Source organism: Heterocephalus glaber, unplaced genomic scaffold (assembly GCF_053883595.1).
Source record: "Heterocephalus glaber isolate CG9 unplaced genomic scaffold, H.glaber_assembly_v1.0 deba00001608, whole genome shotgun sequence".
Taxonomy (NCBI): domain Eukaryota; kingdom Metazoa; phylum Chordata; class Mammalia; order Rodentia; family Bathyergidae; genus Heterocephalus; species Heterocephalus glaber.
The window spans coordinates 4,539,479-4,565,041 of record NW_028258379.1 but is presented as its reverse complement, the minus strand read 5'-3'; the positions used below and the strand labels follow the sequence as shown (position 1 = coordinate 4,565,041).

The window sequence follows — 25,563 nt, the reverse complement described above, 5'->3', positions numbered from 1 at the left end:
CAAATAACTTTTCCCTAGAACTATGTAACATTGCTCCCAACACCTTAACATCCATAACCAATTCTGCTTACCCAGCCAAGCTGTGTTTTTCCTTTGTGAGACATCCACCTATTTGTGCCTGCCCACTAACTGGACCAGCACCTGCAGGCTGACATACATCAGCTCCAAAATAGACAGTGCTCCAGGAAACCAGAGCCTGTCACCATCAAAACCCAAATCCAATAACCTAGGCCCCTACAACGAAGTCCCTGCTTGACAGTCTGGTTATTACCACTGCCATGGGGACAGGCATAGCAGGTCTTCCTACCTCCCTATCCCAGGATCTCTCTTACAACCTCAAAGAAATAGCTGGCTCCATTCTTACCTTACAGAACCAGATAGACTCCCTGCCAGCAGTAACTCTCCAAAATCATAGAGGTCTAGATCTTCTCACTGCTGAAAAAGGCAGCCTGTCCATCTTTCAGGAAGAGTGCTGCTTCTATATCAACTAGTCAGCTATAGTCCGAAATGCAGCAAAAAGGGTAACTGAAAAGGCCTTAGAAATTAGGCAATATATCTCTGACTCTTGGACTGGTATTTGGAGCGGGCTGGACTTCATGGCTCCTTCTGTCAACTGGGTCTCTTGTCTGTATTCTTCTCTTTCACTTTGGGCCATTCCTCCTCAAGTTTCTCTCAGAATTCCTACAAAATCAAGTTCAGGCTATCACCAATCAGTCAATATGACAGATGCTTGCCCTGACCCCCCCACCCCCCCATATTCCCAACCTCTAAGAACCCTCGATTGATTAAGATGTCCATGCTGGCTCTTGTTAACATTGCTGCCTTGTGTGTGCCATGTTGTTTCTGCTCTGCCATGCACTTGTTTTCCCTGCCTTGGAGTTGGCTGATTATAGACTGAAACCTTTACAAACTGTAAACCAGATAAACCTCTTCCTTTTTAACTTTAGGTTTCTGGTGTTTTGTCTCAGCAATGAGAGAAGTAACACAGAAATTTGGTACCAGAGAAGTGGGGTCATTGCTGTGACATTACCTGGCCATGTGGCTCAAAACCTTTTGGAACGGCTTATGGGAAGAAGAGTTAGGAAAGATCCAGAGATGTTGGCTACAGAACCAGGTCTGGAATGCCTTAGGTGGTTCTGTATGGGAACTTCTGGTCAGAGCTCAGAAGACCAGAAAGCTGATAGAGACTAGGCTCAGGAGATTTCTGCTGGGAAGAAAGACTGTGTTGGCTGCTGGACTCCAGAAGATGTTTGTTACGACTTGGCAGAAAGTTTATCTGCATTTTGTTCATGTCCAGAGACTTTGCCTGAGACTGAGATTAAGGGTGGTAGACTAGTTAATCTTGCAGAAGAAATTTCAAGGCAGTTGAATATTGAGGCAGTGGTATGGCTGGTGATGAGGGCTTTTAGCCAGATCTACATTTAGAATCAAGAGCAAAGAGCCCAGCAGAATGATTTAAAACATTTTGAGTTGGGCCAGAAAGGAACCTCCAGTAAAGCTGTGGACTGCAAAGATAAAGCAGAGCAGATCTTGATTACTGAGAAGGAATAGGAAAATAGAAAAGATGGCTTGAGAGCATCATAGGAAGCAGCAGGTCTCCACACTTTGCATCCTCAGAGTTGCAAAGGTGAAGGAATTTGCATTGAGAAAAAAGCCTTAAAGAACTAGGTTCCAAAATGGTGACAGCCGCACCTTGTTCCAGAATGGTGGCAGCCTAGGGAAGTTGTTCCAAAATGGCGGCAGCATAGAGAATTTGTTCCTTGGGATCGGGCTCAGAGTGCTCAGCAATCCAGGCACTCAACCCCTACAGCCAAGAGAGATGGAACACTGGCCACTACTGCTCCAGCTGGCAGCAGATCTTTGTATCATCCACATGGCACTCATTTTAGGCACATGCAGAATGTAAGAGTTGTGGGATCAGGAAGGCTTCCACCCAGATTTCAGAAGAAGGACTGGGAGGCCAGGCAGTGTTCCCCTGGGAGGTCAATGTGTGAAGCTGTGAGTATGAAGCCAAAGGTGCATTGGAGACCCCAGAAGTTTGGAGAAGCCAGGAGCATGGATTGTCTGAGGAAAGCTGCAAGGAGGGAGCAGAGCAAGCCCAAGAGAGAAGCCATGGGAGCTACAACCACCAAAAGCACTGTAGGGACAGAGCCACCCCAAGCCCTTTGGAGTTCACAACTTGCCACAGATTGCTGGGGATGCTGGAAATGGAACCATGGGATTTAATGTTTCCCTTACTAGAATTTGGACTTTGGTCCCTTTCCTTTGTATCCTCCTGTTTGTACCTTTTGGAATGGAAATGTCTATCTTGTGCCATTGAATGTTGGAATTGTTTGACTTTCTTTTCATTTGTACAGGGGCCTGCAGTTAAGAGTATGCTTTAAATCTCAGAGGAGACTTTGGAGCTGGACTTTTCAGCAATGCTAAAATGGTTAGGACTTTGGCAACTCTTAGAGATGGACTAAATGCCTTTTGTGGAAAGTAATGTGCATGAGTTTTTGGGGGACCAGGGGCGGAATGTTATGGTTTGGGTCTAGATGTCCCCCCAAAGCCTTATGTGGTCATAGGTTTGATCTAGAGTGTATGAACTGGAATTCATTCATGATGCAATGCTAGGCTCAAGGGCACTAGGGTTAAAGGTGTGAGTGCTACCTGCCCTAAGTAGTCTGAATAAAAGGGGCAGGGAGACACTGTTAACTCACTTGTTACCATTGCTGCCTTTTGTGTGCCATGTTGTTTCTGCTCTACCATACCTGTTTTTTGTCCCTGCCTTGGAGTTGGCTGATTATGGTCTGAAACCTCTATAAACTGTAAGCCAAATAAACCCCTTCCCTTTAAAAAAAAAAAAAAGTCCAAGCTGCCCTCATGTCCCACATGAAGCAGCTATGAGAAATAGCATCCACCTCCCAATACTCTCTTTGTTTTGTTTTTGTTTTTGTTTTTTTGGTACTGGGGATTGAACTCAGGTCCTTGTGCTTGTGCAGCAGGTGGCGAAACCACTGAGCTAAATCCCCAGCCCTACTCTGTTTTTTTATAACAATAAAGAGACAGGAATGTCAGGTCCAGTGGGTAAGGCCATTGCAGAGCACCACAAGTATCTTAGCCTTTCAGCCTCAGTTCCAGGAAGTCCAAATATAGCTGTACTACCCTTGATTCCTGAAATTCCAAACTGCTGCCCATTCTGAGGATAATGACCACACTATCTCTGCCCTCACACTTCTCAAGGCAGTAACTCTTCAGGCCAATGCCTGCCAACCACTTCCCCTTTAAATCTTTGCCTCCCTCCCATATGGACTCCCTTTTTGGATTTAGCCTCCTCACACCCAAGTGTGAGCCTTGTTTACAGAGCCTGCCTGGGTGGTCGGTCTGCTCTCTGTGCCTTTGATACATATTTTATGCTAGATTTTTTTAAAATTGTGACTTTAGAGAACCTTCAAGTTTAATTTTAGTTTTTGTATTTTTATTGCAGAATTTTACTACTTTTGAATGCTGTTGTTATCTACGGCCATACCACCCTGAATGTGCCCAATCTCGTCTGACCTCAGAAGCTAAGCAGAGTTGCCCTGGTTAGTACTTGGATGGATGCTACTGTTGATATGGAGAAGATTGAGGAACACATCACTAATCTGCATATTGTTAAATGTTCCTCAGAACCTAAAGAACCCACTTACTTACTTGGAATAGACACATCAAAGACTGTACAAGCAGAAAAAGGAAGCTTGGTTGCTGTTTTATGTTCTAATGCCTCAATAAGAATATATGATAAAGAAACATTAAATGTGCTACAAGAAGTTAGTGGACATCCTGGACTTCTTAATGGAGTCAAATTTTCAAATTCCTGTGACAGTGTATATTCAGCAAGTACCGATGGCACTGTAAAACGGTGGGATGCCCGATTAGCCAGTAAAAAGCCTGTTCAGTTGTTCAAGGGTTACCCTTCCAATATTTTTATTAGTTTTGATATCAGCTGTAATGATCATGTCATTTGTGGTGGTACAGAAAAAGTTGATGATGATGCATTGTTGGTATTTTGGGATGCAAGAGTTAATTCTGAGGCTTTGTCCACTACTAGAGACCCACTTGGTACATACTCAGAGACACACAGTGATGACATCACACAAGTGTGTTTCCATCCCAGCAATCCCAACATGATCGTCACAGGTTCCACTGATGGCCTGGTAAATGTGTTTGATATTAGTGCTAATGATGAAGAGCAAGCACTGGTTACAACATGTAACTCAGCTTCCTCAGTGAGCTGCATTGGTTGGTCTGGGAGAGATTATAAACAGATTTATTGCATGACACATGATGAAGGATTTTGTTGGTGGGATCTTAATCATTTGGATACTGAGGAACCAATTACACGTTTGAACATCCAGAATGTCAGAGAAATAATTAACATGAAGGAAGATCAGTTGGACTATTTGATTGGAGGTTTATATCATGAAAAGATGGACAAATTGTTTGTTATTGGAGGAACACACACAGGAAGGATTCATTTAATGACCTGTACTTCGTCAGGACTAACCCCTATGACCACCCTTAAGAGAGGGCATGCTGCCACAGTTCGTTCTTTCTGTTGGGATGTGCAGGATGATTCTTTGCTGACTGGGGGAGAAGATGCACGCTTGGTACTTTGGAAATCTGGAGCTATAGAGAACACTTTGAAAGATAGTGTGAAAAGAGTGTTCTCCAAGTACCAGCAAGTACCCATTGATAGAAACAACTCTTACAAGAGAAGGAAAAAACAGTGATGTTATACAGTATTAGAAGTTTACTTCAGAGGCTTTATAATCTCAAGTAAGTTTTCTGGTGTACTACCTCTGGTAGACATGTTTAAAGGTTGTAGGTTAAAACAAGTTAGCTAACAGTTCTGAGCAAATTTTAAAAATTGTTTAATTCAGATCTGTATGTGTTTTTTTTTAAGATAGGGTCTCACTGACCTTGAACTCAGTATGCAGTCCAGGCTAGCCTCAAACTCATGACCATCCTCTTGCCTCACCCTCCCAAGCACTGAGATTACAGGAGTGCGCCATCACACCCAGCATCTAAAATATTTTTTAAAACTCTCAGTCGAGTATAAAAACTAGTGAATTGAGACCGGGAATATAGCTCAGTGGTTTCACCCCCTGCTGCACAAATGCAAGGACCTAAGTTTGGTCCCTGGTACCAAAAAAAAAAAAACCTAGTGAATCGAAAGTAAAACTAAATGCCTTATTTTTTAAGCCCATGTATTCAGATACAAAATGTTGAGTGTAGAGAAACAGCTCTGAGGGCCGGGGATTTAACTCAGTGGTTCTGGTGCCTGCCTTACAAGTGCAAGGTCCCGAGTTTGATCGCGGTACCAAAAAGACCCACAAAAACCAAAGAATAAGAAATAGCTCTGATAAGGATTCTTTAGAAGTAGAGATAGTAAAATTTGGGTTTTTCTTTTAAGCTCTAAGGTATCTTCATCCTTTCTTTTTTTGGCACTGGGGATTAAACTCGACCTTGCACTTGCAAGGCAGGTAGCATCACTGAGCTAAATCCCCACCCCCTGTCTTCATTATAGAATCAAATCAGATGGTTATCTTTATTTGAGGAGTTTATGCCTGCGCAATACCCCTAACATATTGCTTTGTAGTATTTAAACATAAACATTATAGTGAGCCTAAATAGAACTGAATTTTCTTAGAAAATAAAGTATGGGCATTTATAAAATGAGAGAAATATATTTAGTAAGTATTTGTATCTGTGGTTTAATACTATTGTTGGTTAACTAGTAAACAAGGATCTTCTGATGAAATTATCTTGCTACACTTTGACACTCAAAATATAAAAGGAATACTTTTATTTCAAAATATCCTTTCTCCAATGTTTTGTGATAAAATTTTCTTCCATATTTCATCCAGAATTAAACTTGAAGTTTTCTTTACTGCTAATTTTGTCATTTTCAAAAAATATTTCTGTAAAACATCTTAATAAAAGAATTTAATTTTTTGAAGATTTGGTATCTTTTCTTACACTTAAAGGTAAGAATATTCCTTAGAAATAAAAGAATTATTGTCAGCTAAAGCACAAATGTTGCTTTGGAATTGTTTTTTTTTTAGTATCAGGAATTGAACTTGGGTCCTTCCACTTGTGATGCAGGTGGCGGAACCACTGAGCTAAATCCCCAGTCCTTGCTTTGGAATTTTTAATACTTCTTTTTAGATGTTAATAGGTACATCTTTGGATCTTTGGCAGTAGGGAAAATTTTATTTATTTAATTTTTTTTTTTTTTCCATACCAGGGATCGAACTCGGCACCTGGAAGACAGGTGGCAGAACCACTGAGCTAAATCCCTGGCCCCAAAATTAATTTTTCTATTGGTGAATGTTGCATTTAGGCTGTGAATCAGTTTAACTCACCTGAGACTATATAGTAGATAAGTCACTTCAACATATTTAAAATATGTAGTTTGTGTGTGTGTGGTACTGGGGGTTTAATGCACTCTAGCACTGAACTACACCCCTTTATATATCCTCTAAAGTATGAACAGTTGTCACATATATCAATAGTTGGAAAAAGCCAAAAGAATATTGTGCAACATACGAAGTGTTGCTCATAATAGGTCAAAGGTGGAGGCCATCTAAATGTGCATCAGTAGATGGATGGATAAAATGTGATAGATCCATTCATGAGCTATTAGCCACAAAAAGAAGGAAATTTTTATTATTATCTCGTTTTTTGGTACTGGGGATCAAACTCAGGACCTTGTGCTTGCAAGGGAGGTGACAGCACCACTGAGCTAAATCCCTGGCCCAGAAGGAAATATTTATACCTGCTATGATTTCGATGAATCTTAAAACCATGCTGAAGTACAGTTGTGAAAGACCACATATTATATGATTCCATTTATATGCAATGCCAAGAATAGTAGTCTATGGAGAAAAACAAATTGGTGGTTGCTGAGAGCTGAAAGGCAGTAGAGGATGGGAAGATTAGTGAGTGATAGCTGAAGTGTGTGAGATCCTTTTTGAAGTTAAGGAAAATATTCTATGATGCACTGTGGTGATGATTGTACAACTCTGAACATATTAGAAATCTGTGAATTGTACTGTTTAAAATATTTACATTTATTTTTAACTGATACATAAATGTACAAAAAATTGTACATTTGTGGGGTACCATGCATTGTTTCCATATGTGTATACATTATGTTTAGATCAGGGTAAACATATCTGTCTCCTCAAACATTTATCAATTTATTATGGTGAAAACATTCAAAGTTTCTTCTAGGGTGTATTATCATGATCTATGGTTATCCCATTTTGCAGCAACACTCCAGAACTTTTTTTTTTCCATTAAGTTTATTGGTATATTTTAGGTATAAAATACAGTTATATTCATCATTGGGATCTTGTACCTTTACATGATGTATCTTGGTTCTTATTTTGTCCCCATTCCCCTGCCCTCCCTTCACTCCCTCCACCCTTCCCTATTTGCAAAGACTTTGTTTCCATTTTTTTCCTTTTCTCATATATTTTCTTTTCCCTTTCCTTTCCCCTACCCCCCCACTTCCTCTACTCCTTTAGACCTTTTCTTCCTGTTACACAATATCAATTATACATTTTAAAAATTACTATATCAAGATCTAGGAGACATTACCACAGATTTTACACAATTTAAAAGGATATAGAAAGCATATTACAAAAATCTTTTTTGAAATAAATGTGACAACTTCTAAGAAGTACCTTGGAATACAAATTAATGAAACTAACTCTGGAGGAAATATAAAATTTGAATAGCACCTATTAAAGAAAGTATATTCCTAGGTTGAAAACATACCTGTATGACAACAGCAGGCTCATATACATTTTAACTGATAAATTATATCAAACAATTAAAGCAGAAAAAAGAAGGAACACTTCTCTCATTTTAGGAAATCAACATTGTGCTAATCCTAAAACTGGATAGAGATAATAGAAGAAAAAAGTATGAACATAGAAATTTGTTTAACAAAACAAACTTAGAAGTCTGATCTGGCAATATGTAGAAAGTGGTTTTATTATAGGTACGGCAGTGTTGGTTCAGCATTGGAAGATCCACCCTCAAAAGTCATTTTAACAGAGGAAAGGAAAAAGCCATGTGATCCCCTCAATAGTTGCAGAGAAAGTGTTGGACTAAATTCTACAGCTGTTCATGGTAAAAGCTATCAGACTAGAAGTAGAACAGGAACCTTCTCAATAGATCAAAGACATGTACCTCCATACTTCCAGCAAAAATCTCTTATAAGAATGGAGAAGATACAATGGTTTCTTCCTAAGGTGGGGAACAAGGGCAGATATGCCTACTCTTCATCTGTCCATTAAACTTTGAAACATCGGCCCAAACCAAAATAGTCTGGCAATAAAATGACACAATTACGATAGGATTGGCAAGGTAGAAGCAAAATCTTTATATGTAGATGAAATGATCATCCACAGAGAAAAAGTAAATTCTCTAGGAGTCCCCAGAACTTGTATTTGAATTTAGCAGGATTAGATGTAGGAGTACAAAGGACCTAGAAGAGTAAAAAAAAAAAAAAAGTGTTGGAAGACATTTAGTACCTAATTTTAAGACTTCCTCTAAAGCAACAGTAATCAAGGCAGTGTTGGTATAAGGAAAGACATATAGATCATTGGAATAAAACAGAATCTAGAAATAGAACCACACATATATATTGTCCACTGAGTTTTGAAAGAGTAATTAACAGTGACATTTTATAGAACATAAACAGTTCAAGAGCAGAGGAAAAGATAGTGTTTTCAGCAAATGGCACTAAAACACCTTGGTATCTGTGTATGAAAAATTAACCTCAACCCTTTATTTCCATACATAAAAATAACTTGAAAGGATCTATGAACCTAAATAGGAAAGACTAAAACTATAAAACTTCAAGAAGAAATTATAAGGGAAAATTTTTATGAATTTAGGGTAGGCAAGAATTTCCTAGGATATAAAAAACATGATGTGTATAAAAAAATTGATAAATGAGATTCCATCAAAATTTAGAACTTTAAATGATATCATTAAGAAAATGAAAAGTAGTCCTTAACCAGAACATATTTATAATACATATAACCTATGGCCATAATATATAAAGAGCTCTTGCAGCTCATTGATAGACAACCCAATTAAAAAGTAGACACAAGAAGATGATAAATAGCCAATACATCACAAGGAATGGTGTACAACCCTAGAATCAGAAAAATACTAATCAGTACAATAACAAGATTGAATTATACACTCATTAAGGAGATGAAGTTAAAAGTATTAAAAGAACAAATGTCAGCTTAGGTGTGAACCATTTAGAACTTTCTAATACTGCTAATGTGAATGTGAAATGACAAAACCATTTTGGAAAACAATATAGAAATTTCTTTTATTACTGTTAAGAACCAATTGGGCCGGAGATTTAGCTCAGTGTTTTCACCACCTGCTACGCAAGCGGAAAGACCCAAGTTTGATCCCTGGTACCAAAAAAACCCAAAAAAAACCAACTGTCCTGTTCTTAAGTTTTTAGTACAGAGGAATGAAAACACATGTTCACAATACATCTGTACATACAAGTTGACTATCCCTTATCTGAAATTCTTGGGGCCAGAGTGTTTCAGATTTTGGGTTGAAATCCACTTGATCTGCAAAGAGGATAGCTACTCCTTTTTTGGGAGGGGGGGGGTGTCCTGTAACATGGAGCATTTTTTTCATCCTTTTAACTTTGAGACTGAATTTCTTTTTGAATTAAATGTGTTTCTTGTATGCAGCATATTGTTGGATCTTGCTTCTTGACACATTCTGCCCATCTATTTCTTTTAATTGGTGAGTTGAGACCATTAACATTGATGGTTATAACTCATACATATTGATTTATCATTGTCATGACTTTTTCTGTGTGTTGGATTCTCCCCCTTTGCTTTTAATTTCTTGTCACACCCAACAGATTCATTCTGCTGGGCTTCTTGGGGTTATGATCCTTGTCTTTCCCTAGGATATTGTCTAAAATATTTTTTTTCTTTCTTTTTTTTGGTACCAGGAATCGAACTTGGGTTCTTGCACTTGCGAGGCAAGCGGCTGAACCACTGAGCTAAATTCCCAGCCCTATTGTCTAAAATTTTTTGGAGTGCTGGTTTGTTATTCCTGAGTTTCCTAAGGTGCTCTTTGTCATGAAAGTATCTTATTTCTCTATCAATTTTGAAAGATAATTTTGCAGGGTACCTCAATCTGGGTTGGAGGCTGTTTTCTTTTCGGGCTTGGAATATGTCACTCCAAGCTCTTCTTGCCTTGAGGGTTTGCGTTGAGAAGTCTGCTGTGATTCTGATGGGCTTTCCTTTGTATGTGATTTGTTTCTTTTCCCTAACTGCTTGTAGAATTTTGTTCTTCTGTTGGGTTTCTGAAATCTTAACAATTATATGCCTATGTGTAGATTTTTTTTGATCATGGCGAGTTGGAGTCCTATTTGCTTCCCTTTTCTATAAGTCAAGTTCTTTTCCCTGCTTGGGAAGTTTTCTGCCATCACTACTGTGAAGTTTTTTTTATGTCATCTGCACTCTCTCCTCTTTCTTCATTGACTCCAGTCAGTCTTATGTTATTCTTCTTTGCACCGTCTAGCCTCTGCTGGATTGATTTCTCATGGTCCCTTACTATTTTAAAGCAATTTTTCTTTTCTTGGTCACTAATTGCAATCTTATTTTCTATATCTGAAATTCTGTCCTCACATTGGTTCATTCTGCTGTGTAAGCTTTCAATGGAGTTTTTAATCTCCTTGAAATCTGTTTGTATCTGTTTAATGGATTCCATTTGTTTCCTATGTTGGGATTCCATCATGTTCCTTAGTTCCTCTTTTTTTATCTGTGTCTTCTTAAGATTTATTAATCATGTCTTGTACTATGGGCACAATCTCTGCTGTTATCTTAGAATTACTTCTGATTTTATTTTTCCCAGATTCTCTTTTGTTACCAGTTCTGGGAGTCCACATGGTTTCATATCAGAGTGTTCCATCTTGGGCCAGGGATTTAGCTCAGTGGTTCCACTGCCTGCCTCGCAAGCACAAGGACCCGAGTTCGATCCCCAGTACCAAAAGAAGAGTGTTCCATCTTGTTTCCCTGGGTTTGTTTTAGGTCATCTGGAAGTCTGGTTTTGAGACTTGCTCATGTGTCTTCTCATTTTGATGGGGGGGGGGTGTTGCTGTCACCCACATGGCTCACCTCCTGTGTGCTGGGGGAGGGGGTGGTATGGTGACCTGGAAGCCTCCTCCTGGGCCCTGGGAGTGGCTCACCTCTGTGCTCACAGGGATGGTATAGCAGCCTGGAAGCCTCCCCTTGTGCGCTGGGAGGGTTCACCTCCTCTGTGCTCACAGGGGGGGATGGGGGGGGCTGTGGTGGCCTGGAAGCTTCCTCTGTGCTCTGGGATCAGCTCACCTCTGCTCATTGGAGGGGGTATATGGTGGCCTGGAAGCCTCCTCATGTGCACTGGGAGTGGCTCACCTCTTCTGTGCTCATGGGGAGGGGGTATGGTGGGCCAGAAGCCTCCTCTTGTGCACCTGGAGTGGCTCACCTCTGTGCTCGTCGTGGTGGTGGGTGACACTCCAAAACTTCTTACTCCTTTCTAAGCACAATTTAGTACCTCTTAATCAACCCTTCCCCATCCCACCCTGCCATACCTTAAATGTATGAATTTTATGATGTGTGATTATAACTCAGCTGTTATAATAATAACAAAAAGTAGCAGACAGGATGAGAAAGATAGGGTAGCAATCTTAATAACTGGCTACTGCGGGCCAACTCTGAAGATGATCCTTCACCTCCTCCCTACTCTCTTTCTCCTCCATAGACTAGACTGTGTCTGTTTGGCTAACATTGTAGACCCTGGATGGCACAGCCCCAGGAGACAGTTTCATTATGTATCTTTCTTCCTTATTCCCTTTCTGTGCATGCCCTAATCATGAGAGAGTCATGTTACATTCAGCATAGGCTACTCATGCTATGTCCATCCTAGGCCATGTAGCACAAGTTACCCTGCCTTCTCTTCCTGTTTGTCTTACACTATAAATAAAGAGTGCACTAGACTCCAAGCAGCCATTAGCTCTTGACAGGCTATGGTTCCACCTGGTTCCAGCTTTCAAGCATAATCTTGGTGTTCTTCATTTTTCTTTGTTTTTCTTCATCTTCCACCACTCTTCTTGGCTTTGGACCCTACTCTGTGCAGGTCTTGGCAACTGGCAAAATGGATTTTTAGGCTTACGTGATATTTCTAAAACCAGATAAAGTTGGAAAAAACATTATTTGTTTATGAATGGTTATTCACAATTTAAAAATATTAGGTAGCCCAATCTAATCATTAAACACATTATAACCACATGCAGTTTACCTCAGGAATGTCAGGATAACTCAACATCAAAAAATCTGTGATAGGGTCAGGGATTTAACTCAGTGATTCTACTACCTGCCTTGTAACCACAAGGACCTGAGTTTGATCTCCGGTTCCAAAAAAAAAAAAAAAAAAAAAAAAAAACTATGATAAAGGGCTGAGGATTTAGCTCAGTGGTGCCATGCCTGCCTCAAAAGTGCAACATTCTGGGATGCCCTACCAAGGTTGTGAGTCGCGCGGAACACGCTGAATCAGCCTGCGCCCTGGCAGCAATCCACTGGACACCCCCTCCCCCGCTCCCCTGTACAGCCACCTAGTTGCACACTACAAAGACGCAGAAGACACTGGACCACCAGACCACAGTACTGGGTTCTGCCACTCCTGGCCCAGAGGTAGGGACTTCTGAGCCACCGTCCCACTGCTCCTGGTCCAGAGGAAGGGCCTTCCTGGCCACCATCCCTCCCACTGCCCCCAGCCCAGAGGAAAGGGCTTTTGGGCCATCATCCCTACCACTGCTCCTGGACCCTGTGCCACCTCTCCCAGCTCAGAGGAGGTACTCCGTGCAGGCACCAACAGCACCACCCCCTCTCAGTCGAAATGAGAAAACACGTAAATAAGTCTCAAAACCAGACTTCCAGATCACCTACAGCAACCCCAAAGGGAAATGAGATGAAACACTCTGATACGCAACCACCTATACCCACTGAACTGGCAATAAAAGGGGATCTGGAAAAAAATGAAATCCGAAATAATTTCTCAGATAACAGGAGAAATTGTGCTCCTAGTGCAAGACATGATTAATAAATCTAGAGAGGAGCTGAGGAACATGATGGAATCCCAACATAGGAAACAAATGGAATCCATAAAACAGATGCAAATAGATTTCCAGGACATGAAAAACTCCATTGAAACTTTACACAGCAGAATGAGCTAATGTGAGGACAGAATTTCAGATCTAGAAGATAAGATTGCAATTAATGACCAGGAAAAGAAAAATTCTTTCAAAATTATAAGAGAACACAAGAAATCAATCCAGCAGCTGCTAGATGATGCAAAGAAGAATAACATAAGACTGATTGGAGTCAATGAAGAAACAGGAGAGAATGCAGATGACATAAAAAAAACTCTTCACAGAAGTAATGGCAGAAAACTTCCCAAGCAGGGGAAAAGAACTTGACATACAGATAAGTGAGGCATATAGGACTCCAAATAGCCTTGATCAAAAAACATCTACACATAGGCATATAATTGATAAGATTCAAGAAACTCAACAGAAGAACAAAGTTCTACAAGCAGTTAGAGAAAAGAAACAAATCACATACAAAGGAAAGCCCATCAGAATCATAGCAGACTTCTTCTCAACACAAACCATCAAGGCAAGAAAAGCTTGGAGTGACATATTCCAAGCCCGAAAAGAAAACAGCCTCCAACCCAGATTGAGGTACCCTGCAAAACTATCTTTCAAAATGGATGAAGAAATAAGATACTTTCATGACAAAGAGCACCTTAGGAACTTCGTGAATACCAAACCAGCACTCCAAAAAATTTTACACAATATCGTAGGAACAGACATTGAGGATCACAACCCCGGGAAGCAAAGCAGAATGAACCCATCTGGCATGACAAGAAATGAAATGTAAAGGGAGAGAACCCAACAAAAAGAAAAAGTCATGGAAATGACAAGTCAATACATTTCAGTTATAACCATCAATGTTAATGGTCTCAATTCACCAGTCAAAAGAAATAAGAGTGGCAGAATGGGTCAAGAAGCAAAATCCAACAATATGCTGCATACAAGAAACACAATTCAAAATGAAACTCATAGACTGAAAGTTAAAGGGTGGAAAACAATACTCCATGCAACAGGAACCCAAAAAAAAGCAGGAGTAGCTATCCTCTTTGCAGATCAAGTAGATTTCAAACCAACACTGATTAAGAGAGACGAAGGACACTACATCCTTGTAAAGGGAAGAATCCAAGAGGAAGAGATGACAATCATAAATATCTATGCACCAAACACTAGTGTGCCCAACTATATAAAATAAATACTAATGGATATGAAAAGTCATATATGCACTAATACAATTGTAGTGGGGCACCTCAACACCCCAATGTCACAAATAGATCAACTAGACAAAAAAGAAGTAGTGAAATACTAGAACTCAATTGAACTCTTGAACAAATGAACTTAACAGATGTTTGCAGAGTCTTCCACCCCACAAAATCAGAATACACATTCTTCTCAGCTGTGCATGGGTCATTCTCCAAAACAGACCACAATACTCACACATAGAACATGTTTAAATAAGTGCAAAGGAATTGAAGTTATCCCCTGTATATTATCAGATCATAGTGCAATGAAATTGGAGATCCATAGCAAAAGAAACTGAAAAAATTTCATAAACGTGTGGAAATTGAACAACACACCTCTGAATAACCAATGGGTCACAGAGGAAATTGAAGAAAACAGACAGTTCCTTCAATTAAAAGACAATGACAATACAACATATCGGAATCTATGGGACACAATGAAAGCAGTCTTACACGGGAAATTCATAGCAGTGAATATGCATATTGGGGAAACAGAGTGAGCCCAATTAAACAACCTGGTGCTGCACCACAAGCTTCTAGGAAAAGAACAGCAGGACAATCCCAGAGCTCATACAAGGGAGGAAATTATAAAGAACAGAGCAGAAATCAATGCAATGGAGACTAAGAGAATGATACAAAAAGTCAATGAAGCCAAGAGTTGGTTCTTCGAAAGAATCAACAAAATTGACAAACCCAAAATTGACAAAATGGACAGATTCCTAGATACATATGAATGACCAAAGTTGAATGAAGAAGACCTAAAAATTTTAAACAACCCAATATCAACCAATGAAATTGAAAACATAATTAAAAACTTATCAACTAAGAAAAGTCCAGGCCCTGATGCCTTCCGTGCTGAATTCTACAAGACATTTAGAGAGGAACTACTGCCACTACTTTTTAAACTCTTCAATGAAATTGAAAGGGAAGCAATACTCCCAAATTCATTCCTGGGAGCAAGCATCACCTTGATCCCCAAAGAAGAGAAAAACCCAACTGAAAAAGAGAACTATAGGTCAATCTCACTAATGAACATAGATGCAAAAATCCTGAATAAGGTACTGGCAAACAAAATGCAGAAGATCATCAAGAAGATCATACACCCTGATCAAGTGGGATTCATCCCAGGGATGCAGGGATGGTTCAACATATGCAAATCAATCAATGTAATACACTATATCAATAGAGCCAAGGACAAAAACCATATGATTATCTCCATAGATGCAAAAAAGGCATTTGACAAAATCCAACATGCATTTATGATAAAAACCCTACAAAATAGTGGAATAGATGGTCTCTACCTCAAGCTGATGAAAGCCATCTATGAAAAACCAACAGCCAATATCATACTAAATGGTCAAAAACTGAAATCTTTCACTCTAAAATCAGGAACAAGACAAGGATGTCCACTGTCACCACTCTTGTTCAATATAGTTCTGGAAACATTAGCCACGGCAATTAGACAAGAGAAAGAAATAAAAGGAATAAAGATAGGAAATGAAGAAGTCAAATTGTCATTATTTGCAGATGACATGATACTCTATATAGAAGACCCCAAGAACTCCACCAAAAGTCTTCTAGACTTAATAACCAAATTCAGTCAAGTAGCTGGTTACAAGGTCAACACACAAAAATCAATAGCTTTCCTCTACACCAATGACAGACTCACTGAGAGAGAAATAGGGCAAATAATTCCTTTCACAATAGCATCCAAAAAACTGAAATACCTAGGAATCAACCTAATGAAAGAAATCAAAGACCTCTTCTCTGAAAACTATAGCACTCTGAAAAGAGAGATTGAAGATGATATCAGAAAATGGACATACATCCCCTGCTCCTGGGTAGGAAGGATTAATATAGTGAAAATGGCCATACTTCCAAAACTGCTATATAGATTTAATGGAATTCCAATTGAGATCCCAGCAGCATACTTCATAGACCTTGAGAAAACAATACAAAAATTCATTTGGAACAAGAAGAGACCCAGAATATCAAAAGCAATTCTAGGTAACAGAGACATGGCAGGAGCTATCACAATCCTCAACCTTCAACTCTACTACAAAGCTACTGTGATAAAAACAGCATGGTACTGGCAAAGAAACAGACCTGAGGACCAGTGGAACAGATTAGAAGATGCAGAAACAATGCCAGACACATAGCCATCTCTTCAATAAAGGAGCCAAACACCCTCACTAGAGGAAATATAGCCTCTTTAATAAATGGTGCTGGAAAAATTGGATTTCAACTTGCTAAAGATTAAAACTAGACCTATATCTCTTGCCATGAACTAAAGTAAAATCAAAATGGATTAAAGATCTAAATATTAAAATAGAAACACTGAACCAGTTGGAACAGAGGTTAGGTAGAACTCTTGAAGACATCGGTGTAGGAAAAGATTTTATGAACAAAACCTCAGTTGCCTGTTAACTAGCACAAACAGTCAACAAATGGGATCTCTTCTTATTAAAAACCTTCTGCACAGCAAGTGAAACCACCAGCAGTGTGAAGAGACAACCCACAATGTGGGAAAATATCTTCACCTGCTTTTCCTCAGACAAAGGTCTACTATCTCGAATCTATAAAGAATTTTAAAAGATCAGACCTCCCAAATTTAAAGACCCAATCCAAAAATGGGCATCTGAAATGAACAGACATTCTCAGACAAAGAAGTAGAAATAGCAAATAAATACATAAAAAAATGTTCAACATCACTGGTCATTCGAGAGATGCAAATGAAAACAATGCTGAGATTCCACCTCACTCCAGAAAGAATGGCTGCTATAATGAAATCAACCAATAGCAAATGCTGGTGGGGCTGTGGGGAAAGAGGAACCCTGCTCCACTGCTGGTGGGAGTGTAGACTGGTGCAAGCACTGTGGAAATCAGTATGGAGATACCTGAAAGAACTAGGACTGGAAGTCCCATTTGACCGCTCTATTCCACTGCTGGGAATCTTCCCCAAAGAATTAGAAGAATCATACCACAGTGATATATGTGTGCCCATGTTCATAGCAGTGTAGTTTGTAATAGCTAAAACTTGGAAATAGCCCAAATGTCCATTAACTGGAGAATGGATCAAGAAAATGTGGTTTTTTTATAAAATGGAGTACTACTCAGCCATAAAAAATGAGAAATTAGAGACATTTGTACCTAAGCGGATCCACATTGAGGCAATACTCTTAAGTGAAATAAATAGGACACACATGTATAAATACCAAATAGTTTCTCTGGTGTGAGAAACTGAAAGTGTAAATAAGGACTAAATGTATAATAGGTAATGTGAAATAGGAAGGAAAGGGGCAAAGGGGAAGAAAGTGGGAGGGCTAGGGGAAAGGATAGAAGGGAATGGGATTAATATGAGAAAATGGAAAAATAGGAACAAAATCTTTGTAAACAGGGAGGAATGGAGGGGTTGAAGGGAGGGCTGGACAAGGGTGAAAAGAACCAAGAGAGACTATGTAAAGGTGCAAATTTCCAATGATGAATGTCATTATATTGTATACCTAAAATGTACCAATGATTAGAATGAATAATTGATAATGGAAAATAGGAAGAAAAGGTCCAAAGGGGTAGGGGTAGTGGGAGGGGCAGGGAAAAGGAAAGAAGCGAAAGGAAAAATGATGAGAAATGGAAAAAATGGAAATAAAGTCTTTGTAAATAGGGAAGGGTGGAGGGCATGAAGGGAGGGCTAGGAATGGGGAAAAAATAAGAACCAAGATGCATTATGTAAAGGTACAATTCCCAATGAGAAATGTAATTGTGTTGTATACCTACAATGTACCGAAAAATAATTTTACAAAAAAAAGTGCAAGATTCTTAATTCAATCCCTGATACTGGAAAAAAGAATCTATGATAGGACCAGGGATTTAGCTCAGTGGCACCATGCCTGCCTTGCAAGCACAAGGTCCTGAGTTTGATCCCTAGTGCCAAAAAAAAAAAAAAAGGAAAATATCTGTGATAAAGCCAAACATAGGGATGTATGCCTATAATTCCACTTATTCAAGGTGGCTCAGGCAAGAGGCTTGTGATTTAAAGCCAACCTGGACAGTACTGGAAAACAAAATGTCAGTGGAAAAATAGAATATGAAAAGAAAACTTTTCAGAAGAAACCAAAAATGTGGTCAAATTCCTTGATGATTAAAGAAATGAAAATGTGAAATAAGGCCAGGTGTGGTGCACACCTCTAATTCCAGCACTTGGGAGGCTGAGGGAGGAGTGCTGAGTGTGAGGCCTGCCTGGGCTACACAGTCAGTTCAAGGCCAGTGCGAGCTGCATAGTGAAACCCTGTCTCAAAAAGACCAAAGAAGAAAAAGCTTGAAATGACTTTGGGGGGTAGTGGTTGTTGAGACACGGTCTCAATATGTAGCCTAGGCTGACCTTGAACTGGTGGTGATCCTCTTCCCTCGGCCTCCCAAGTGCTGGGATTACAAGCATGCACTACTATGCCCAGCTCTTGTGTCTTTCAGGATTACGAAAAGAAAGTTATGTGAGCATGTAGGTACTCTCATGAACTGCTGATGGTAGTGTAGCCTCATGCAGACATGTGCGTATGTGTCTGTTACCCTGTGCCCTAGCAATTGCATTGCCTAGTTTAATATCCCAAAGATATTTTCTTTTTTCTTTCTTGTCTTTGGAGGGAGGGGTTTGAGACAGAGTCTTACTATGTAGTCCAGGCTGGCCTTGAACTAGCTTGCAGCAATCCTCCTGCCTCAGACTCCCAAGTGCTAGGATTACAGGCATGCACCACCACACCTAGCTCTTATATCTTTCAGGATTACAAAAATTAGAAAGTTGAATGATGCCCAATGTAGGTATGTGAGCATGTAGGAACCCTCATGAACTACTGATGTTAGTGTAGACTGAAGCAGGTATGTATGTATGTGTCTATTACCCTCTCTGCCCCAGCAATTGCATTGCCTGGTTTAATATCCGAAGGACATTTTCATACAGATACATTATTGAGAATCATTTTTGATGTCATAGATTTAGAGATAACCTGGATATTTCTCGCTGGGAGACAGTTTTCATAAAAAATGTTGCAGTGTACACAATAAAGTAGTATCAGCTACAGTCTACAGAATAGTTGCATGTTTAACTGTATGGTTTAATATAGTACCCAGTGAAAATAAGAGACAATGCATGTGTATGTACTGAGACATAATTAAACATAGACATGTATATAAATATATAAATTTTTAAAGTTTAATTTTATTGGTACATTTTAGGTATACAATATAATGACATTCATCATTGGAAATTTGCACCTTTACAGAATCTTTCAGTTCTTATTTTTTCCCCCTTGCCCTGCCCTCCCTTCAAACCCTCTATCCCTATTTACAAAGACTTTGTTTCCATTTTTTCATTTTCTCATATTAATTCCATTCCCTTTTTTTCCTCTATCCCTCCCACTTCCCCTTCCCCTTTGCCTCTTTTCTTCCCATATAAATATATAAATTAAAGGTTAACCAATCCAACTTATAGCAAGAAAATAAATAATTTTACACATTAAGTCCCATAGCATAATTACTTGGTATGTGGGAGAAAGAAATTGGAGTGGACACAGAAATAAATAGAAAGAAAGGGAAGAGAGAAGAAAAGATACCTAAGAAAAGAAAATTTATTTTGATAGAATCACAACACTGTTGGAGAGTTTAAGAACTAGTAATAGTCACACACATAAAACACGCACAAGGAGGGCTGGGGATTTACCTCAGTGTTGCTGCTGCCTGCCTTGCAAGCACAAGGTCCTGAGTTCTGTATTCGATCCCCTGTACCAAATACACACACACAAACACACATGCAGTGAGGACCAATTTTTAACTACAGGGAGTAAAAGCTTGTATAAGAAAAGACACACAGGACTGACAATTTAGCTCGGTGTCACCCTGCCTGCCTTGCAAGCACAAGGTCCTGAGTTTGATCCCTGGTACGAAAAAAAAAGAAAATACACGCAGTGGTGTAATGTGCTGTAAACAATATTTTTATAGTTGTAATATTGGTTTAAACAAAAGTTATTATAAAACTATTTTAGGAACTTCCAGGAAGATGGAGTTGTGAGCTACAAAAAAAGGTCTCTCCAAGGTTTGGTGTCCAAGTACTTGCATAAAGCAACATGAAGAGCAGAAGGAGGGAAGTGGGTCCCAGGGACTGAGGAAGGATCTGAAGTGAGAATTGACCCATGGGGAAGAGTGAAGAGAGTCTCCAACAAAGATGAAGGATGTGGCAGGTGGTGCCTTCTCCCTGAGCCCATACTACTTGGGAAGGGTGGCTCAAACCTGCAGACACATGGTGACTATTGGTGACCCAGAAACCTCCATGGAGAAACACCAGTGAAGTGACACAGTGGGTGGAGCAGACTGCATTGGACCTCAGTGCTTGGTGCATTGTTGGTGTTTGAATGACCTCCAGGAGAGAGTGATCAGCCAGTAGCCATCTTGGAAAGGGGCCACCTGAGCTGAGAACTCAGAATAGCTGCAGGCCGGCTTTATCTACTGGCTTCCAGTGTTAGTGTCAGAGTTCAAGTTCGCAGGAGGTCAGGGATGTAGGAGACATCCCTGACCAGTACTAGCAGGCAGTGAATGACACCTGCTTCTTGCTTTCCATAATTCGGCTATATTGTTTTATATCAGGAGTCAGACCAAAGCTCTATGTGACTCAAATGGACATGTCAGATGGAGGACTGGGTAAGTATAGCCCCTCCCTCAATGGCTGCCGTGGAAACCTAGGCCCTGGTCTGTGAAGTCCCAGGGCTCTGCTGAGTTACATCCAGCTAAGGTCAGCATGACCCCAATTAAAACCCTTTCCCCTAAATTATGGCTTCTCACTGACCCAGTGGGTTGTGTGCTAATTGGACCCAGTCCCAGTACCAGTTTGTTCTATCCAAGCAAGATAAACAGTGCATACTCACAGCCCTGGTGCCATCATGCCAGGTATTCGGCAATATTTCACTAGATACCTTCAAAGCATACCTTGCTCCCTATTCCTTCCCACAATTGTATTCAATAAATACTGGATGTGCTTGGAGGACTTTAGCTTTGCTGCCATCAGCAGCACTGACCAGGACCCAGACTCGGCATCTCCACTCTGTCTCATTTGTCTGTTCTTGAATTTGTCTTGTGCTGTGGTGGCTCACAGGGCAGGACCCACAACAGAGGTCCTGGTAAAGTCCCCTTCCCCATTCCCTACACAGGGGCCAAGTTCAAGCAGACAGGGAGTTGAGTTTCAGCCAGCAGGGGGTGTGTAGACTGTTGCAGGCTCAATAGGTCCAGTTCCAGGGTCACAGTCACAAACCAGCCTGAACTTCAGTAGAATTAAAGGTGCATGCTTACTAGGATTATCCACTAACCTGCCATAAAGATTAATCAGCTTGAATCTGTACCCTGCCCATGTAATGTACAAGTGACAGCAGAGGCACACTATGAAGTGGACATATTTCTTTTTTACATTTCTCCCTTGTTTTTCTTTTTGTTCTGGTTTGTTTTTTCTTGATTGTTCTTATTTTTATATGAGTGTGAACATGGTTTTTAGTTTTCTTGTTCATTTGTTCTATTATTATTTTTATTTCTTACTTTTCTCTTTCCCTCCTGTCTTCTAAACCAGTTTGCCAAAGTTTGTGTGATCTTCCTTTGTCCTCTAGCCTTACATCTAATCTTCCTCTTTTTCTATTTCTCTATTTTCTCCCTTGAACTCCTTTTAAATTTTCTCCTCAAAGGGTAAAATGGCTCTATTGAGGGCTTATTTACTGTATACAACTTTCTGGTTTGTTTTTAGATTTTTTTATATAACCACAAATCTAGTTCACACAGTTAAAGTTGGAAAATTGATAGCTGCCACAGTTTGTCATTTTCTAGGCTGTGTTTGATGCTATTGTTATTGCTGATGGTACTACTTTAGTGTCATAATTGTTCTAATCAGTTGTTCTTCCTGGTATACCCAGGCTGAGATTGCCTAAAATATTATAGGCCAGTGCCAAAGAACCAGGGGTTATGCCAAGTAGGCAGCAACTTCTCATCCCCAATAAATTGAGAAGGTATGATCTTGTAACTGAGTCAAAACCCAAAAGCTAGCTGCACCTGGAAGACATCTCTGAGAGAGAAGTAGTCATTTCCTAAGGGTTCTAAATACTAGCAATAAAGCTACTCACCATAAGCAATTTCCAAGCATCAACTCAAGAATTAAATATTTTAAAAAGTAGAAAATGAGAAAAGAAACAAGATGCAACCCCAGACAAGCACCTCCCCAAAGGCAGTCCCGGGGGCAATAAAGTGGAACAATTGGAAAGCCACCCACCTGGACTCTGAAGTGGTGAAAACAAAAGTAACAAAGCAGATGAATGAAGCTCTACAAAAAAGCAAATCAAAATAATTTCTCAATTAACTACAGATATGGTGACCAATATGAAAGACATGCTTAGTGACTCTAGAGCAGATACAGATTGAAAAAACAGAGATGCTTAGGAAAATGATGGAAACCATGATTTACCAACATAGGAAAGAAAAAAAATCCATGAAACATTCAAAAATATCCAGGAGATTAAAAATTCCATTGAAAGTATATGTACCACAATAAGCCAATGCAAAGACAGAATATCAGATATAGAAGACAGGATTGTATTTGTGATCATAAAAAGAAAAATTTCTTAAAAATAGCTGGAGACCACAAGGAATCCAGCAGCTCTTAGATATTGCAAAGAATAACATCAGATTAACTTGAGTCAATGAAAAAGCTGGAGATAGTACAAAAAATGACATTAAAAAACCTGTTCACAGAAGTAATGGCAGAAAACTTCCCAAAGAGGGAAAAAGAATTTGACATACAGATAAGAGGCATATAAGACTCCAACTAGCCATGATTTAAAAAAAATCTATAGTGCTCACTTTGGTAGCACATATATTAAAATTGGAATGATACAGAGAAGATTAGCATGGCCCCTGTGCAAAGATGACACACAAATTCATGAAGCATTCTATATTTTGAGGGAATACTCCTATGAAAACCTAAAAAAAAAATAGGCAAGAGTGCAGAAATCCAACACAAAAACAGAATATTAAAAGTTGTTAGAGCAAAGAAACAAATCACCTATAAAGGAAAGCCCATCAGAATCACATCAGACTTCTCAATACAAACCTTGAAGTCAAGGAGAACTTGGAGTGAAGTATTTCAAGCCCTAAAAGAAAGCAGCCTCCAACCCAGATTGATGTAGCCTGCAAAATTATCTTTCAAAATTAATGGAGAAATAAGATACTTCCATGACAACACCGGAGGAAATTCATGAACACCAAGTCAGCACTCCAAAATATTCTCAAGGATATTCTAGAAAGAGATAATGAGGATTATAACTGCAATGGACCCCAAACAGAATGAACCCACGAAGGCAAAAAAAAAAAGAGGTAACGAAACCAACAATAAAATAACATAACAAGAAAAGTCAATACGTAACAGTTAAAACCATCAATTTAAATGGTCTCAATCCACCAATCAAAAGAGACAGTCTGGAAGAATTCATGAAGAAACAAAATCCAACAGTATCTGCATACAAGAAACACATTTAATTAAAAAAATTCATACACTAAAAGTCAAATGATGATAAACAATACTCAATGTGAAGGAACCCAGAAAAAACCAGGGGTAGTTATTTTATTTGCAGACAAAGTGTACTTCAAGCCAAGACTGATTGAGACAAAGAAGGTCACTACATCCTTGTAAAGGGGACAATCAAAAGGGAAGAGTTAACAATCATAAATATATATGCACCAAATACTAGTGCACCCAAATGTGTAAAACAAATATTAACAGACATGAAAAATCAAATCAGCACTAATACAATTGTAATGGGAGACCTTAATGACCCACTGTCACAAAGAGATCAACTAGACAAAACAAATGTCAGAACTGAACCAAACTTTTGAACAAATGAACTCAGTAGATATCTACAGTGCATTCCACCCCGCAACATCAGAATACACATTCTCAGCTGCACACAGGACATTCTCGAAAATAGACCACCTACTAGCTCATGGAACATGCTTAAGTAAATGCAAAGCCATTGGAAATCAATGGCAAAAGAAACCACAACAACTTCATAAGCACATACAAATTAAATAACACCCTTCTGAGCAATGAATGAGTAACAGATGAAATTAATTGTGTTAGCATTTATTTGATTTTTCATTTCTGTTAATGTTTGTACTTTATAGTTGGGTGCACTGCTATTTGGTGCATATATTTTATGATAGTTATCTCTTCCTCTTGGGTTGTTCCTTTTTCAAGGAAGTAGTATACTCTGGTTTCTCTTCAGATCGTATAAATCTTTCGCCTTTTACAAGGAAGTAGTGATCTTTTTTATTTCTCTTAATCAGTCTTGGCTTGAAACCCACTGTATCTACAAATAGAATAACTACCCCCACTTTTTCCAGTTCTTATCACATGGAATATTGTTTTCCATCCTTGGACTTTCAGTCTATGAATTTCTTTTTGAACTAAATGTGTTTTTTGTATGCAGCATACTGTTGCATCTTGCTTCTTGATCCATTCTGGCTGTCTGTTCTTTTGATTGGTGAATTGAGATCATTAACATTGATGGTTATAATTGATATGTATTGACTTATCCCTGGGTCATGTTATTTTCCTGCTCTTTGCTCCCTTCTTTCCTCCTTTAATTTCTTGCCTTGCCTAGTGGATTCATGGAGTTGTAATCCTTGTCATCTCTTTCTAGAATATCCTTCAGAGCAAAAAGAAAGAAGAAAAGAGGTCCAATTCAAGGTGTGTCTCTCCTGTCACTGGTAGGCAGCTCGAGAGTCCAGAGCTGAATTGATTGATCCCAGAAAGCCAGCCACAGCTTCATGGTAGGGTAGTGGATAATCCCATCCAACCTGTCCCTTTAGTTCCCCTGATGTTCAGGCCAGTTTTTGGCTGTGAGGCTGAAACTGGATTCCTTGAGCCCACAACAGTCCATATGCCTCCTGCCTGCTTGAACTCTGCTCCTTGGCCTCCTGAGTTGAACTCAGCCCCTGTGCTAGGACAGCAAGAGCCACTGGATGGAGCTGGTCCATAGCTGTTTTGAGTTCTGAGCTCAGTTGGCCCCTTTCCAAGATGGCTATCAG

The 25,563-nt window shown here is 39.4% G+C and overlaps 1 protein-coding gene and 1 non-coding gene across 4 annotated transcripts in view; both read left to right on the top strand.

Annotated features, from left to right (window-relative positions):
- Window positions 1-5,979, top strand: part of Wdr89 (WD repeat domain 89) — a 37,501-nt gene extending 31,522 nt beyond the window's left edge. For 2 of the 3 annotated variants that reach the window (XM_004837421.3, XM_004837420.3), the window contains exon 2: window positions 3,470-5,979. In XM_004837421.3, coding sequence (XP_004837478.2) covers window positions 3,579-4,754 — 1,176 coding nt within the window. In that variant the 5' untranslated portion in view covers window positions 3,470-3,578 and the 3' untranslated portion in view covers window positions 4,755-5,979. Of the gene's footprint in view, window positions 1-2,408; window positions 2,432-3,469 lie in introns of those variants that run through there. The other variant, XM_087195244.1, reaches the window with a different exon arrangement.
- Window positions 5,980-23,329: 17,350 nt separating this feature from the next.
- LOC147822739 (U6 spliceosomal RNA) lies at window positions 23,330-23,436 on the top strand. The gene has a single exon (XR_015445248.1). It is a non-coding gene; the product is annotated as a U6 spliceosomal RNA (small nuclear RNA).
- The last annotated feature ends 2,127 nt before the right edge of the window (window positions 23,437-25,563 follow it).